The following is an 18,876-nucleotide window of genomic DNA, read 5'->3' as shown; positions in this document are numbered from 1 at the left end:
CCTTAATGATATAAAATCCTACACCCAACAACATTGTATTTGCACCCAACCCATTAACAATGAACACTATATGAACCATAAAACCCTACACCTCAACAACACTGTATTTGCACCCAACCCATTAGCAATGAACACTGTATGAACCATACAAACCTACACCCCAACAACACTGTATTTGCACCCAACCCATTAGCACTGAACACTGTATGAACCATTAAGCTTGTTGCAAGGTAGCAGCAGCAAAGAGGAAGATGGTTGCATAGAGAGAAGGAGAAGTGAGCACCATTGCCACTGTTACAAAAGAAATTCACTACACTATTGTCACTGTTGCAACTCACTACACCACCACCACTTCCATTCAAAACCCACACCACATTAACACAATACTCCTCTGTAGCATTTCAAAAAAATAAAGGTTTCAAAACGCACATAATACTCCTTTGTAGTATTTCAAAAAAAGTTATGGACAATATTGGATTTTAAAATTTATGTTGGGTACATGTTTAAAATAATATGGTGCAGGAAGAAACTGCCTTAAAACGTTGATAGCTAATTAGACACCAATTTAAAAACTACTTATCAATAATAAAAACTAATTTAAAAATCAATATTTTTTTAATATTTAAAATGATTTCTAATTTAGTCAATGTAACAACTAATTATTTTTTATCTTTAAAATTAGTTTATATTTAATGATTTTCTTGTAGTAATGTAGTAACCGAAAGAATTTCCCTCAAATACTCAAGAAAATTTAATTTGAGTAGACATGTAAATATAGAACTAATTTTTTGTGTGTGGTTTGGATTTTGTTGATTGAATTGTTTAAGCTAACCCAACACATAATTACACCAATAAAATGAACAATGGAAAAACATTTATACTGAAAAAGATAAAAGTTAAACTCTTTATAAATTAATTTTCCTAAATTTTACTTACCCAAGAAAAATATAAGAAAATAGGTACTCGTTACAAGCATCTAAGTGAGATGTAAATATTTTTTAGTTAATGATTCTAGAATGAAGAGCTTGATTTACACTTTTTCAACTGTATACGAATCATAATTTAATTATTTCTTTATTGTCCTTACGTGTATATATAAATACTTAAACTTCAGTTTTATATTAAATATTAACTAATGCGTAAAACTGTACGCTTTTATAAATAAATAATCTATATTTTAATTTTATCTATTTTATAACTAGAGCCTTGCACTTCAATTTTATTTTAAGACATTGTTAAAACTTTCCCTTTTCTTTATGAACGAAATTGAGATTAAAATATCGAATGAAATGTACGATAATATTTTTTTTAAATGATCATCGAAATTTTCGTCTCATATGAAATAGTTCACTCTATTATGTTTATTCATCCATTTTAACATATATAAATATCCCATGTCGGTTAAATGGCTATATTTGCATCACCATTTTCTTTGTACAAAATCCATCCACATAGGAGGAAATAAAAAAAAACTGCTGTGCTTTTTAATTTTAATTCATCGATGGTTAATTTTATTAAAAAAATAATTAGTTAAACTTATGGGCAATCAATTTCAGAAAAACTAAAATTTGACACTGATTGATTTGATAAGAAATATTTATGATAATTTTGAATAAGGTAATAAATAAAGAAAATATTATTTTAATAAATATACAATAAAAAAATACTAGTTTAGAGCTATTACATATTAAACTTTGGTAAAATTGTTGAATTTGAATAAAAAATGATTGCAGTGGTAAATAATGTAGAAGGGTTGAGTGGATTTACATTAGTTGAAGAAGAATAAATAAAAAAAAAAAGTGTTTTATGTGAGTATTTATAGAAACATACTATTTAGTTACAAAGTGGTAAGGACATTTGGTCAAATGAAAAAGTGAAGAGCTTAATAAATGAGGGATATGTGATAGTGGAGAGTGCTCAGATATGACTGAGGCCAAAATTGTTAGTATTATGCACAGACAGTACACATTGGTGGGCTGTCTTCCCGCCATTAAAACCACTCTGCTCTTTCCACCACACCATTCATTTCTCTCACTCTCTCTCTCCATTCTCATAATCCTTTTTTATTATCTCACCTCTTCTATAAATACACCAGAATAATCTCATGCTTTTCTGCTTTCACTAGGGTTCTCTTCTCTTCTCTTCACCATATAAAAAATAAATCAAAAAGAAAGAAATCAACATCAAGCAGTTGACATAAGCAAGTAGCTAGCTGCTAGCAGAGGCAGAGAGAGAGGGCTCAACTCATAAATATCCATCATCCAAGGCTTTTCATTCATTCAGAGAGAAGAAGAGAGAAGAGAGAGAGGTTGAATTTGAAGAAAATGGTGAGAGAGAAGAGAGACATGATCTCAACATCAAGAGGGTGTGGTGGGGGAGACATGAATGAGAAACCTGCATGGCTAGAGAGGTTGATGGCTGAGACATTCTTTGGTGCTTGTGGGGTCCACGAGGATCGAAGGAAGAACGAGAAGAACGTCTTTTGCTTGCACTGTTGCCTTAGCATCTGCCCCCACTGCCTCTCTTCCCACCGTTCTCACCCTCTACTCCAGGTATTATATTATTCTATTACTACCATGCTACATGCCAATTCTATACTCAATTCTCTTTTTTTTTTTTCTCTTCTCCTTTTCATTCCAATCCAAAAAAGCTACCATTTTTTATCCTACCATGGTGCCCTCTTCCTCTTTTCTTCTGCCTTTCACCTTGTCTGCCTTCAAATTTCAAAAGGGCAAGTGCAGATTCTTCACGTGATGCTGTTTTTCTGTCCAAGTTCACTCTTTTTCTGCCTCCTCCAATTGTTTGATGGGTATTTGGAAACACCTGGACTTTTACCTGTTCCTAGCTAGTTGGTCCTTTTTCTAGAATTTTCTTCTGAGCTCCTTCTTTTTACTCTTTCCTATTTTGGGAGTTTTTGCCTTTCAACTTTTGAACTTTTTCAATTCAGATGCAGCTGGATCTCTCAGGTTTTTATCGAAATTCTCTCTTTGAAGACCGCTTTTTTGTCACCTTATTTCCTTCTGTTTTCTCTCACATGCAACTTTGGAGGATATGCATTATACCTACCTAGCATCACCTTCTGGTTTCATTTCTCTTTTATTTTAAAAAAAAATTCTCTGAACACTGATAAAGTTGGTTCCATCAATCAGCTGCTTATTTCAGATGAATTTCACAGCATTTTCCATGAATTAATATGGTCACACAAAGATGCTCTTCTTGTACTCTTCAACATTTTCCCTCAAATCCCTTTTCTTAGAATCTTGTAATAATCTTGGAAAAACAAATTAAAAACAAGACTGAGCTTAAATTTTCCTTTCCGGCTTAAGGAGAACTAAAAAAGCTATCAAATTGAGTGAGATTAATTATCAGTTTAACTTTGTTCATGCAATTTCACTTTTGAATGGTTTTTTCCAATGAGTGGTCAATGGGGTTACATTACAGGGTTCCTTCTGCTAGATTCTTTTCCCTACTTTTATAATCTAAAAAAAAACACAACAATTGAGTTTTGTTGTCTAAACATAAACATAAAGAAGTCCTTGCTTTGGGTGAGTAATTGCCTGGTTGAACTCACCAATATTGTCTCATTCTATTTGGTGTTTCCCCATATCTATGTTTATGCATATTTATACATGGTTTCCATAAGGGTTCACCATGTCTTCCTTGATTCCCCTTTTTGGTTTCGGTTTCTTTCCCATTAATGGAAGCTCTCTTTTTTATCCATTTCTCCCTGCAAAGGTTTATCAGCTGTTCCTTTCATTGAAAGTGAAAAGTTTGACCCACCGGTTCCCAATTCGTGTCTCATTATTAAATAATTTGCACAGGAACCCACCACTTCTCCCAAATTATTCTCCCACTTCACACTTCATTTATTTTCTCTATCCCCCTTCAATTCATGGAAGGTTTAAACCTCCAAGGTTGGTTGCCTACCCCTTCTTACAATAAGATCCCTTTAACTCCCCACAATTCACCCTTTCCCTCTCAATAAATATCACATTCCATTAATTGTGCTAGTAACTGTTGACAGTTAAGTTTACCCCAGATGAAAAAAAACACAAGAGCTTACTAGAAACTTGAGCTAACTTTGTTGACATAAATATGGAAAGTTAGCTTTATTTAATCTTTACTTCTTCAAACTTAACCTCTTTTGTTTGAATCACCAATAATCACAGGTGCGAAGGTATGTTTACCACGACGTGATTCGATTAGACGATCTGGAAAAACTCGTTGATTGTTCCAATATTCAGGTCAGACAATTTTCTGCCAAGGAACAACATGAAAAAGCTTGCAGATTTATACATAACTGTGTTGTCCCACATACATTTTTAATTAAATGCAACATTCAAATAAATAATTGGCAGTATCTGAACAATTTCAGGTTGTGATAATAATCAGATTAAAAAAATTAGTTTTGAAATGATTTTGTTATGTGTGGGAATAATCATAGTTAGGAGACTGAAATGGACATTCTTTGTTTGTATTGGATACATGGCAGCCCTATACTATAAACAGTGCCAAAGTAATATTCTTAAATCAGAGGCCACAATCAAGGACATGCAAAGGTCCTGCCAATGCTTGCTTCACTTGTGACAGGATTCTTCAGGAGCCATTTCATTTCTGTTCTCTATCATGCAAGGTTTTATCTCATTTCTCATATTTTTGCTTTCTTCTTTTGGTTTAAACTTGGTGAAACAACTCAGCAGTTATACTTCTTTTGTTAAGTAAAATGTTTCAACATAGATCATCCTAAAATAAACACTAATGGTAACTAGGTTTTATAATGGAATCATCTACTTGTGTGTTTGGTGAGGGATTCAAATCTTAATTAGGTTCTCTCTCTATGTTGATGATCATTTCTTAATTACTATTAGTTCACAGTTTTATTATAAAAATTGAGTGCATATGTGAATATAACAAAATGGGAATTTCATTTCTTTCTTGGCAAAGAAACATGGATCATTTGATGGGAGAAAAAAAATATAAATCTATTGATAGGATTTGATCTATGAAACTTGCAAGGGTCCTTATTTGGGTAAAGAAAATTACCCTATTGGATGGCATTTATGAAAGTGAGAAAACTATTTTTCTTTCCCATATTCAAGTCACTTTCAAAATCTTCTACTTTCCTATTGTTTAGATAAAATGATTTTGATTTTCTCTCTCACTTTTCCTTGCATATCTTTTGCTTCTTTTTACCACCATTTTTTTTACGTCATTCATTACCTTTCTCCTTTTCTCCTTTCTTCTTTCTATCTTCCCCTTTTTCTCACTCCACCACAAACATTGCCCTTAGAAGAAAACGGGATAACGTAAGCTGAACAATGCAAAACAAAATTGTACTTTAATATATAAAAAAAATCAACTAATTATTTTCATATCAATTTTGGAAATGACTTTTTTAAGAATTTAATTCTTCTATAATCAATGAATTATCTATTTATCTATCGAAAAACTAAATAAGAAAAAAATGTTGGTTACTAACGATATTGTATTGCCTTAGCCTTGGTTGATGTAGCATTTAAATAAAATAAACTATTAATATAAATGGTGTCTCTCTACACTAAATAGTGTATTAATGTTATAATGTGTCTTGTTAGTAAATTATGAAATATTAGTATAAATTTGATATATCATATGATCATTGTACTCTTATATTAAAATTTAATTTACTTAAATAAAATCTTCATTGAAGGATTTTTCTGAAGATTCTTGTATACTAACAATGCTTATAGTTTTTGTCATTTAACTAGTAAATGAATCTTTTTTAGTAAAACAATAAATGCTTTACGTCAGACCAAAAATTGTCGGTGAGATGTAAGAAATAGTGTGTATCTTAAGCAAGCAACCGAAGTTCATTTTAAATTTAAAAAAGGGATTAATTTTAATAAATATTGTATGCATTTCCATTGAAAAGGTGGATTCTTTTGCATGATGATGTATAATTAAAAAAAACAATACTAAATATAATTATTTTAAACACTTGTTTTTCTTCATTTATGTGAAGAACAAAGATACTGTAGTGAGAGTATATTAGGTGCATGATAATCCATAGACGAATGAGAATTTTATATAACATTTACCAATGCATTGATTAACCAATGATGAAAAAGAAAACCCTTGACACCACTTGATGAGCAGAACCCATGCTTAATAAGTTCCAAGACCTTTTACCCATCCCATAAAAACATTATTAAAAAACCATGTCATTTCTAAACACTCAATCTGACCAAACACATGCAAAACCACAACACCACCCTAGCCCTACTTCCTATGCTTGCCTCCAATATCACCTGCATGTCGCAGAAACTGCTTCTTCATTATCACCAATCTCCTCTACAGATGTCCAACCACCATTGGTAACACCTTCATGCATCTCACTACTAATCCTATTATATAATAACTTTTATTCATTAGCCTCTACAACTTTACTCCAAAACCAAAATGCCCTCTTAATTAATGGGCTTAGATTACAAGGTTTTTTTTTTCTGATAGGGTGGTTTCTAAATTTTAAGTCGTTTTTTAGTTAGTTATGCCTATCCGCGGATAGACAGTTGAAGTTTTCTTATGTTTCTGAATTTTAAGTCGTTTTTTTAGTTAGTTATGCTTATGCCTATCCGCGGATAGACAGTTGAAGTTTTCTTATGTATTGGATAGACAGTTGAAGTTTTCTTAAATTGTATAACTCATTTACTTCGTAAGAAGGTTGGATGGATCCTAAAGTGTATTATATTTTTCTTGTTAAAAATAAGTAAATTAGATGAAAAATGAATGTTTAATGTTGAAAGCATGAAAAAGTGCAGGTTGATTACATGGTGTACGCGGGTGAAAGCTTGTCGGACATTTTACATCGATTCGATGAATCTGATTTTGCAATATCGCAGTTCGAGGGTTTAAGAGTGGATGGTGGTTCAGAGGTAATTGATGAAGATACCCAAATTGCCCCTAGCTGCTCTTACTCCAACACTGAGGCCACAAGCAATTCCGTAATTTCATGTGAAGCTAATAACAACGTGAAGAAGGGCAAGGGCAACACCTTCCTTCCAGGGATAGTCCTTTCTCTTGGCAGTAGAAGAAAGGGTGCCCCTCATAGGGCCCCTCTCTCCTGAATTACCACTTCTATATTATTACCATTATCATCATTATAATAATAAAAAAGTCCTCAAATTTTAACTTAATAATATATTACTACTATTAATTACTTTAAAGTTATGGCCAGAATAAATATTCGGGTTTTAATTATTATTTGTCATATAAAACTATATGTATTATTATGTGCTTTCTTTAGTGGATTTTAAGAGCGTGGTTAGTTTATGAATCAAAGTATGGTATGTGCACTGTGTACTGTGCATGGTTAGGATTCTCCATTGTCATCATGGCTGGTTCTTCAAACCACCAATTTTGTATTCGATGCTCTGGAAATTTGGCTTATGCATTGTTTGTGAGATGTGTTGTATAAATGGAAAAAACAATTCCCTTATATGCTGTGCTTGTTTTCTTTTTATCAGTAATAATTTCATCACAACTACTTAGAAAAAGACTTAATGTTATCCTATTAACAAATATTAATTGAGTTTATACGTATCAATTAATGGGTTTATGATTTATTTTTTAACAATGTTGTTTAATGAAGGAAAATGATCTGCAAGTGTACTTTTGAAATAAGTTTTAAAACTAGATCCTATAGTCTGACTTGAGATGGTGACTTCACTGGTAAAGGAAAGCTATGGTAATTCAAAGGTGAGATGCTAAGAAGGAAATGGTGATTTATGTGTCTGTTTGTGTTTAAACTTTGAAGGACAAAAAAATGTGTTTGAAGTTACTGTTTATAAAGTAGCTTTTTCACTAAACAAAATTTCTGGGGAAGAGGTTCTTGTAAATAGGATCTTAGGGTGGAAGGTTCTAGGGCACAGTTACAGTAGCTTTACCTTTTTGTTATTTCACCTCGTGATTCCTAGTAAAAGGACATAACAATAGTTATTAAAAAATATAAAATGACCTACAAAACTAAACTCACCCAGAGGTTGACCTATCTGTATAAAAGTTCTAACGAAATATAAAGGTAAAGGATTGCTACAACACCCACCCCAACACTTTAGGACGGTTTCCACAGTTGACCTAAGAGTTAGACTTAAAAGTGAAACAAACACATTCACACTTTCTTTCATTTCTCTAATGATCAATTCATTCTTGATCCAACATGTGTTACATGTTTTTGGTGAATTTATAGAATACCCTTATTATCAAGTTCATTACAAACTCAATCCTCAACTTTTTATATAAAATTTATTTAAATCATCATTAACTAAATATGTTAATATTGAACATTTCTCATTGACTATAACTAATAGATTAAATTAGTATTACAATAAATTTTAGAGATTAAAATAATTAGTTATTATTTAACTAAACTACGTCATTTTATAAATTTAAAAAATTATTGATATTTAAACTAACTTTTATTATTAATAAAAATTTATAAAATAGTTTATAAATTGGTATCTAATTATCATTAGTTACCAAAATTTTAGTTATTTATTATTTTATATTCTAAATTAGTCTCTATTAGTCTTTTAGAGACTAATTAGAATATAAAATATTAGTAGCTAAATCTTGAGTAATTCATTTAGATATTAATTTAGAAATTATTTTATAAATTTTTACTAATATTAGAAATCACTTTAGATATGAATGTTTTTTTAGTCTCTAAATTAGTATATAATTTAATTAATATAACGATTAATTTTTGAATGAGGAAGGAGAATATGAAGGGGAAAAAAGAAGAAGGAGGGATTGAATACTGAGAGTGTAATAATGAGGGTGTGCATGGAGAATTGGTGGAAGTGTAGAAGAATGTTAGTATAGTACTAAAAGAAAAGAGATTTGGTTAGATGGTAGGTGCATGTTAGGTATTTATGCTAACGTCATAAGACATTCCACCTAGGTTTGGTTTGGTTTGGAGGGATCTTAAATAACTATATCTTATAAACTTTAGAATGTTTTCTAGTAACAACTTTCCTATGCTACTATAGGGTGGCAAAGTGGGGCGAGCTGACATTTTCAACCCGCTGATCCGTATTAGCCCGTCCCGCATAATCTGCGGTCCGCGCAGGCCAACAGCGGGGCGGGACGGGTTGGCCCGCTAGCCCGTAAAAAAAAATAAAAAAATAAATAATTGACTTGACTTGTTAGAATATAACTTTTTTTGTTCATCAATTCTTAAAATTTATTCTATAGTGGTTCATTACATTACAACACTAAGGGTTCTAATTAAATTCAGTGTGATTAAACTATTTTTTACAAAATTTGAAAGTTTCTTTTAAGTGATCATCCCTTTATATTGAGACAATGATTTAATAAGACATACAGTTAATTTTATATTTTGTGAGCACATGAAACACGGGAATCAATTTCATTAAAAAAAAACTTTCTCTATTAAGTAACTGGTATAGACATATACATAAATTTTATATCCTGAATCTTTTGTTGCATTTGTTCTAAGCTTGGTTTCATGAACATTGGTTTCCAACCTCTCAGTAGGATTAGACAATAAACTTATAAAAAGAATATAATAAATCATTAATTTTGCAATCTTTTTTTTTTCTTTTAGATGTTTCTGCAACACTCAATTGTTTTTTCTTCTACGTTAAAAAAAAAAAGGGTCGGCTCGCAAGCCCGCGGGGCGAGTCATGAAAACCAACCCGCATTTTGTATGCTGGGCGGGCCTATGCGGGGCGGGCTGGCCCGCTTTGCCACCCCTATGCTACTATACCCCATCATTTATTATTCTATCAACTAAGCTTTTCACTCACGCCGCTTTTTTTATTTCTATATAAATTATTCAAACTATATCAATGTAATTTCTTTTCTTGTCATACATTATATTTTTCATTATTAAAATAAAGATTTAATTATAATTTTAGTTCATTTGCCGCTTTGATGTATTATCATTAGATATTGATCCTTTGCTTTGTATGTTTTTTATTAAAAATAAGTGATTTATGTTAGGTTGAATAGGTGATTCCTTCTGCATTTTGTGAGAGACTGTTGTTGTTATTTGAACTGTTGTGAACTTTCTGTCCAAAATGTATAAGTGTTGGACCACTCCTAAAATAGTTATTTTTGTTTTCTTGCTGATAAAAAAAATCATTGTTCAAATTAAATGTAACATATAAAAAGGTTATAAATCATGAGAAGTTATAAGAATGTCTAGAGGTATTAATGGTGTTGAGTGGATAATTAACTCAGGATATTCATTTCATATAACTCTTAATTGTGTATGGTTTAAGGTTGGGTCTCATTCGATCTAAAAAATGGGTCATCATGGATTTGAGACCTTGACCCACCAGATAGTTTATAATAATCTAGTTACTTTTTTATTTTTTAATAATAAATACACACATACTTAATTAGGTAGAAAAAAATTAAGTCTTTTAACTCGTTTAATGTTTCTAATTGAATAAATTAAGAATATTATTAGTTATACATGTTAAATTACTCTGTTACAATCAATAACTAAAACTTATATCGTAAATTTTAATAATTTAAATTACAATAATATTACAAATTTTTATTATTTAAAAATAAAATAAAATAAATAATCCTTTAAATTATTTTATTTTATTTTAATTAAAAAATGTCTAACTTCATAATCTATGTAATATTTTTAAAATTTGTTAGTGTTTGTTATTTTGATATGTTAATTTGAACATGACTTATTAGACTTTATCCACTTTTCACATGAGCTCTACAAAATTTGGTTGGGAATTACTAAAGTATGGTCATTATCATTGAGTTGTGTTAGTGGTGAGATGAAACCACTTAATATTGACATTAATGTTGGTGTGTCCTTTGGACTAAATCTTGAACCTTTTAGCAATTCTATGTGGCTCACGAGAAGATTTTTATCAAAATGAGTATGAGAGGAACATCATATCATAGGATATATTGCATTATAATATCCTTAACATGGAAGCATTGAGATAAAAGATATTTTCTTGACTTCAATGAAATTATGTCACTTTAAGTTCAATTGACTTTTGGTGTCAAGGTTATAACAAATACTTAGGGATCAATTAAGAAACTAATTTAAGCTATAATTAAAGTTATTGTTGACGAATACAAAAATATTGTTTGAATGTTGGCATAGACAACTTAGACACATAATAAAACTCTTCCTTATTATCTTGAGGGAGTTATTGGAAGCTTGACCAGACCATGAAAAAGCACAATTTGAATGTTGGCATATGACTATTTTTAAATCAATAAATACATTTTGAATTGTGTATTAATTCTAAAATGTATTTTCGAATTTAATAACACTAGAATACAATTTGTAATTTATACGAAAACACATCCTATAATACACAATTCATAATATATATACATTTTGAATTGTGATTTTAGAATATATTTCTAGATATAAAAATATATTTCTGAATATACAATCTAATAAATATATATATATATATATATATATAATTGTACATTTTTAAATTATGTATTTTAGAATGTATTTATAGATGAAAACTTTTGAAAAAATGAAAACCACATAAACACAACACTTACCTCCTTCAATGAGCGAATGAGTGTGGTGGTGGTGCTACAAACAAACGTAGTCATTAACGGCACTGGCCACTTCAATTCTGATAGATTTAATATAAATATAAGGGGTATGTTGGTCCTTTCACACATAATATGGGGTTGTAGTTAAAATTTATTGTGATGCATAGAGCCTCCGTTTGGAGATTGTTAAGCTATCCAGTATAATGGTTTTCCCATGTTATTGGGCCCAACGCTATTTTAAAAAGGGAGATTACTTTCTGCATTCTCTTAATTTCCTTTTACACCCTCATGAATATGAAAATTCCCATTTCTAATTTATGAAATCCATAAGTATTTTTTACTTTTGGATTATGCAATTAGAAAGATTTTTTTACTCTTAGATCTGATGGTATTTTTTACTTTTAAATTATACAATTCAAAAGTCATTTTTTATATGAAAAAAAGTTTTGAATTACATAATTTGCAAGTCAGTTTTAACTTTTGAATTACACAATTCAAAAATTTATTTTACTTTGTATAAAAAAAACTTCTGAATTCCACACAAAAAAAATTTGAGATTGAATAATCTGAAAATCTACTTAATTGCACAATCTAGAACACTTAGGGTGACGGCAACAACAAGAAAGCAATGATGGTGGTAGTTATTGTCTTTAACCACCCTACAGGGTGCACATGGAAACTACGGGTTGCAGAAAGAAATGGGCTTAAGAAAGATATTTCTTGTACTTTTTGTTTCGTTTCTTATGTCATCTTCTTACAAATGAAGTTTGAATTTATTTTTAATTTCACTATCGCATTATTATTAAAATTTTGTAATAATTTTTGCTTAGTATGAGGTTCTTACGGGTCTAAGATCCTACTTTAATATTTTTTATTTAAAATTTGTTGAGAAGAATTGTTTTTAAGATATAAATAATTACTTATTCTCATTTCCAAACTTGTCTTTCACTTGTGTCGCTTAGAGAATTATTAATACGATTATTTAGTGCAGTAGTAACAGTCAAAAGCAACACGCTACACATTTTGAACTGCCTTTATTAAGTTCCAACTCCATCGTGTATATTTGGCTCATATACTTTCGTCTCTTCAACTCAATTTCTATTAAACTTATATTTACTCAATTTTACTTTTTCAATTAAATAACTGTCCTTTAAATACGTGGTCTAAATATTATCTTTTCCCATAACTTTATTTATTTTTGTTTTCAGATTTAAAAAACATGAGATTTTATAATTAATATAAAAACATTGTGTCTCTATTCTACATCATCATCTATAATGATCAAGGATCAATTATTGATGGACCATCCTTGTTATTCAACATATTTTAAATAAAAACAATAAAAATTCTTCATTTTACGTTATCAATAAAATATCTCACATTTTTTAACACATAAAAACAAAATAACAGAATATATCACAGTTAAGTTACTCAATTAACAAAATTAAATAATTACTCAATTAACAATAAAATTAAATGATAAAGACTCAATTGAAAAATATAATTTTTTTAAATAGTAAAAAAATAAATAATAGAAAGTCAATAAAAAATCCTCAATGGACTTAATTAAGTAATTTGAAATTGTTGAGTCTTTTGTATCGCTTCACATTCATGTTTTTCCATCAATTAATCAGTAAAAAACGCAGAGCTACTGTTTTGGTTGGAAAAAGTTGCGTGGAAGACAGCCCCCAATTAAAATAGGCATGGACCTTATTGTAAGGGATGAGAGAAGATAAAAAATACCAAACTGAATCACTAATTTTGAGAGGATATGGATATCATTTGAGGATCTCGAAATTCCCAAGTCACACCTAAAAATCCCATTTTAAGAATTTCATTATCCACGCAACAAAAATCATTCAATTCAAAATCAAGCACTTAGAGGCACAGAAACTCGATTTCTGCGAGGTCTCTTTACCGCACACAACTACAGCTAAACTTGGTTGAATAATTAAACCAAATATCAGGATATCAAATGTCATTTTGAAGCGTAAAATACAAATTCAATATCAAGAGTAATACATTAGATAAAACATCTCAACACAATTTACACATTAATCTCAATTCTCAACCTCACCAGCAAAGAAAAACACTACCTCAGGTACAGTCAATCACTCTGGTAAAAATTCTAATTTGACCAAATGTCAATGTTTACAAGAGCATCACGAATGCATTCTATCAAGAAACCACATTCAAACACTATTCCTACCACAAGGTCTCACAAACCCACTCCATCCAAAACACCGCGAGGCATATTATATAAGATCAGCAACATTCATGGGCATTTCATCAATCTGAGTACTGTAGTATTGCTCAATGTCTCTCAAGATCTTGATGTCATCACTCTTCACAAAATTTATCGCAACACCCTGCAAACCATGATTGGACAATTATAAGTAACATATATATAGGACAGACAAGAGTCAATGGCAAAAAGAACATGCAACAAATGGAAGCAAAGAACACCAGGACCACCAAACAGAGAATCTCTCAAAATTGTTCTAGAGTGCAAAACAAAGTTTTTCATATGAAAATTAAACTAAACAAACAACTATTTAGACATTCCCAATACCTTTCGTCCAAAACGTCCAGAGCGACCAATTCGATGAATGTAAAGCTCTCGATTGTTTGGAAGGTCATAATTGATAACTAGAGACACCTGATAACAAGTAAATGCATGAAAAAATCAGCAATTAAATCCTCTGTCGTGTAGATACAGTTCAACACTAATTAAGAAAAGAATTTCTCAATATAATTTCATTCGATATTGGTGAACTTGGTTATCAGAAAACTCCATTCAATTGCATTTCTTAAGAACAAAAACAAATAGCCAATATAAGCAACCAAGAATAGGCTTATTGACTCATGACATATTATCACATACCCCACACATTGTATCGGATAATATTAATGATGTGAATTTATCTTAATCTACAGATGAAACAAAGGAAAGTAAACACAAGAAAGACCAGCACCACAACTTGCCTGCTGTACATCAAGACCACGGGCCCAAACATCAGTTGTTATTAGTACCCGAGTTGTTCCAGCACGGAATTCTCCCATAATAGCATCTCTTTCTTTCTGAGGCATGTCACCATGCATAGATGAGACTGTGAAATTATTGTTACGCATTTTTTCAGTTAACCAGTCCACCTGTACCAAGTGGATACAAATATTAACATGACAGAAACTACCATAACAAGCAAACAGACGGATGGTATATACAATCTAAAAATCAATTATTTGCAGTGTGTTTGAAGTGATGGCCTATCGTAGTAGGAATGTTTTAACAGTTTTCGTGTACCTTCCGCTTAGTGTTACAGAATATAACAGCTTGAGTGATTGTGAGGGTATCATACAGATCACACAGGGTATCAAACTTCCATTCCTCCCTTTCAACTGCAACAAAAAATTGCTTGATGCCCTGTAATTGTAGAGTGGGGCAATTGCATCAATATCCATTTAAAAATCAAACATCAATAAGAATATGAAAACAATTGCTTACCTCCAATGTCAATTCATCACGTTTTACAAGGATCCTTACAGGATCGGTCATGAATTTGTTTGTCATTTCCAGTATTTCATGAGGAAGGGTAGCAGAAATCAAGCAAACCTACACAGTAAAAACTCGGTTATTCAAAGACTACAATATACTTCATAATATTAATCAGGCTTCAAAAGAATCCAAACAACAATGATCCACAAGAATGCAGTTTGAGCAATATGAAAATGCATCACTTCAGTAACCAAGACTAGGGACCCCAAAGATGCATCCAATTAAATTATAAATAAACCTCAAAAGTAAAGTTTAGAGTTAACTGGTCCAAAATGCTTCAACAGCTCCTCACCTATCTACTTAATTTAATAATGGTGCAACAATCAAGTGATTACTGCTGGCCGCTTATTGTGATGAAAAGCAGAAGTCCCATTATTTAGTTATTGACTTAAATTTTAACGTCATTGATTTTAGGTACATAGTTTTTAATGAATTGAAAATTTGAACCAACTTAAAATTATACACAAACAAAACTTCAAAAAAGAGGTCAACCCCATTCTCCATTTATCCTTGAATTATGGCCACAGATTTTTTCTCAATCAATGTGACACCTTCAGATGATGTCAACCATGAGTTTTCTAACAGGCATTGATTAACAGCACACATCCCATATCCCTATTTGACAGCAAAGTTGTTCTGAATTGGAATTCTGGTCTTTGCTTCAATGTCATTTTTTTGCATTGTCATTCCTTAAGTTATAGTCAAGCAACTTAGGGTGTGGTTGACTAAAAGATATGAACTTGTTCAACAAGCTTTTATCACATAAGAACTAGTCATAAATTTGATCTTGAACAAAATCACTATTTGTTATTCTTCTCGGGTAAACTTGTGCCCAAAATTAATACTACTACTATGCACCTTAACAATTAAGATTTCAAATTGCAGAAATTTGATTCCAAAATTAAAATACATTAATAGAAAAAGGGAAACAAAACCTGAAGGTCAGGTGGGAGATATCTATACACGTCATAAATTTGATCCTTAAATCCTCTGCTCAACATCTCATCAGATTCGTCCTGTTGCCAAAAGGAAAAAATATATGAAAATCCTAGACACATGAAAACAAAAAGAAATATGAAACCAACTATTCACAAGTGGAAGCAAAGAACTCACAAGAACTAGCATCTTGATAGCCCTTGTGCGCAATGTTCTCCTTTTGATCATGTCACAGACTCGGCCAGGAGTTCCAGACACCACATGAACTCCATACTCAAGTTTCCTAATATCTTCACCCACACTTTTACCTCCAATGCAAGCATGTGCTTGTATGTTAATGAAATCTCCAATAGCCAATATGACCTTCTCAGTCTGTGAGGCCAGTTCCCTTGTTGGAGATAATATCAAGGCCTGAACTCTGTCAAAAATTACAAACAATGACCCTAAATAAATACTCAGTAAACATATTCTAAAAGAATATACACTCAGTCAGAAGTAAACCACAAACACACACACAACTTTAACAATACATTCTAAGGTAGGTTGGGTTAAGTTGTTACTCAATCTTCTCAGAATGAATAATTCAAACAGCCTATCAATTCATTCTTAAGAATACAAATCTTAATTTTCAGAATATTTACTGAAACTAAAAAATTAACCCTCTAGCCTAACCAAAGTATCTTGGGCAAGCTTTTAAAAAATAAGCCCCCACAGACAACCACAGTTTTAATCACAACTAGGTTTCTGCCGTCTGTGACTGCAATGCATAGGCAGCCGTTTCCAACAATTTCAAAATGAATCCGCAATTTCAAATCTCGAACCCTCTCTCCACACCGCACTTATACCCATTGTTCCAGGAATATCAAAACCGGTGACGAAACATCGAAACAAAACCTCTCCACACACCGCGCCGCTAAAAAACCCTAACCTAAAAATTCAAACTCTGACAACAACAATAAGAGGGAAAATAAAACAGAAGAAACGAAGGTTACTTACTCTCTAACGGAGGTATCGACGACTTGGCAAACGGTGAGGGCAATCATGGAGGTTTTGCCAGTTCCGGATTGGGCCTGGGCGATGACGTCACGGCCCTGGATGATTGGCGTGACCGCCCGTTGCTGTATAGCAGAGGGCTTCTCGAAGCCGTACTGGTAGATTCCACGGAGCAGATCGTCCTTAATCCCCATCTCCTCGAAGCTCGCAATCGCCTTCACACCTTCCGTCGTCTCGAAGTCCATATCATCCGCCGCATTCACCGCCCTCCGCCGGTTCGCCGGCACCACCGACGTCGTTGCCATCGCCCGCCGCCGCACTACGAATCGGTTTTGGTTGAAGAGAGTGGAAGGAGGCAACGAATTTGGGAGATTAGTTCACTGTGCTGCGAGCCCTAAAACAGGTTGAACAGTATATTATACATACAAATGCGTGTGGGGCCCATAACATAACGTAACCTTTTGTTGGGTCTGTTTTACCTTTATCCTCAGTTCCACGTCAACATGTTACGCTAAATGTGATGATTATATATAACCCTTTTTAAGTTAACTCGATTACTTTCACTAATTTTTCAAAGGTTCAATTTAAATTTAGAGGAGCATTTTTTATTTTCAAAATTAAAAAAAAAATCTACATACTAAAACTTGTTATTGTTTTTAAAACAAATTAAACTAAATACACCGAATTAATAAAAAATAGTTATTTCTGTCAAAAAGTTTAATCAACAGTAAATATTAACAAGATATGGCATGATAAAATAACGGTGAATTTTAATTTTATCTCATTTAAGTTTGCATTAGATAATAAATTAATAATATTATAAAAATGTTTAAATAATAATAATTTATATTTGAATATTTTAATTAATAAAATAATTTAAATATGCATATCAGTGCTTTTTTAAATATAAAATTTAATATTTAAATAAATTCTAAATGTTAAATAAAATACTTTAAATTTTGAGTATTATAATATATATAAATATATATATATATCATTGTTTTATCTAATTGATCACGTATATTATACATATATATAATATATAAATGAGGAATTAGATACAACAATGATAATATATCTTATTAGTGTAACAAAACTGACCTAATTACAATGTTAATAAATCAAATTTTTCTTAGTAATTTTTTTATATAATTTATAAAAGTGAACAATTTTGTTTAGATGTGAATTTATAATTGAGGGACATTATTAAAAACATTTATACTAAATACATATTAAACGGGACTTTTTGTTAAAAAGGAGAAACATAATTTCTCAAAATTAGTGTATTTAACATTTTTTACATTTTCTTGGGTTATATAAGTTTTTTTTAGAATTTTGTAGAATTGGGATTACTATAATTTTTCTTTTAGATTTAAGAAAAGATTTTTAAAAAATCAGTCAACCACGGTCTTATTGATTATAATTAATTTTTCTAAATATTTTAACGCACTTAAATTTCTGGAAAAATCTTATGAAAATGTTAAAATATATCTATATTTTCATTTTTCATGCATGAATATGTTATTACCAAATTAATTTTATACTTGTAATTTATTTAATAGACTTAATTTCACTATTAATTTTGGAATTTAACACTTGCCCAATTTTCTCTATTTGTGTTATATGTATGATTTTCTTTCATGTTATCAAGTTTAATTGTAGGAATTATATCACTAGTCTTATGTTATGAAGTTACAAAAATGAAAAACATTAAGATTAAGATTAGAATCAATCTTTGATTGGTATGGAATTCTAAGTACAAAATAAAAAATTGTTAATAAAATAAATTTATTTATTTAAGAAATAATTTTAAGAGGCTCATAATATCATAG

The 18,876-nt window shown here is 30.9% G+C and overlaps 2 protein-coding genes across 2 annotated transcripts; one reads left to right on the top strand and one right to left on the bottom strand.

The window, feature by feature from the left end:
* The first annotated feature begins 2,114 nt into the window (after window positions 1-2,114).
* Window positions 2,115-7,439, top strand: LOC137822974 (PLATZ transcription factor family protein). The gene is made up of 4 exons (XM_068628034.2): window positions 2,115-2,552; window positions 4,170-4,244; window positions 4,493-4,633; window positions 6,798-7,439. The coding sequence occupies exons 1-4, from the start codon at window positions 2,325-2,327 to the stop codon at window positions 7,101-7,103; spliced, it is 750 nt and encodes a 249-aa protein (XP_068484135.1). The 5' UTR covers window positions 2,115-2,324; the 3' UTR covers window positions 7,104-7,439.
* A 6,071-nt stretch (window positions 7,440-13,510) lies between these two features.
* Window positions 13,511-17,557, bottom strand: EIF4A-III (eukaryotic initiation factor 4A-III). The gene is made up of 8 exons (XM_068625837.2): window positions 17,048-17,557; window positions 16,229-16,469; window positions 16,051-16,131; window positions 15,065-15,172; window positions 14,864-14,983; window positions 14,545-14,712; window positions 14,132-14,218; window positions 13,511-13,928 (listed from the first exon to the last, which is right to left on the bottom strand). Exons 1-8 carry the CDS (start codon window positions 17,347-17,349, stop codon window positions 13,815-13,817), a joined length of 1,221 nt encoding a protein of 406 aa, XP_068481938.1. The 5' UTR covers window positions 17,350-17,557; the 3' UTR covers window positions 13,511-13,814.
* Between the last annotated feature and the right edge of the window lie 1,319 nt (window positions 17,558-18,876).

Source organism: Phaseolus vulgaris, chromosome 9 (assembly GCF_051622355.1).
Source record: "Phaseolus vulgaris cultivar YP4 chromosome 9, ASM5162235v1, whole genome shotgun sequence".
Taxonomy (NCBI): domain Eukaryota; kingdom Viridiplantae; phylum Streptophyta; class Magnoliopsida; order Fabales; family Fabaceae; genus Phaseolus; species Phaseolus vulgaris.
This window is presented reverse-complemented; position numbering and strand designations above follow the sequence as displayed.

Coding starts and splice junctions, on each gene's coding strand:
- LOC137822974 (XM_068628034.2), top strand. CDS start 2,325: ATGGTGAGAGAGAAGAGAGACATGATCTCAACATCAAGAGGGTGTGGT. Junction 2,553..4,169: donor GTTCTCACCCTCTACTCCAG/GTATTATATTAT, acceptor CAATAATCACAG/GTGCGAAGGTATGTTTACCA. Junction 4,634..6,797: donor TCTGTTCTCTATCATGCAAG/GTTTTATCTCAT, acceptor GAAAAAGTGCAG/GTTGATTACATGGTGTACGC.
- EIF4A-III (XM_068625837.2), bottom strand. CDS start 17,349: ATGGCAACGACGTCGGTGGTGCCGGCGAACCGGCGGAGGGCGGTGAAT. Junction 15,173..16,050: donor ATCTCCCACCTGACCTTCAG/GTTTTGTTTCCC, acceptor TTTACTGTGTAG/GTTTGCTTGATTTCTGCTAC. Junction 14,713..14,863: donor TCTGTAACACTAAGCGGAAG/GTACACGAAAAC, acceptor CACTTGGTACAG/GTGGACTGGTTAACTGAAAA.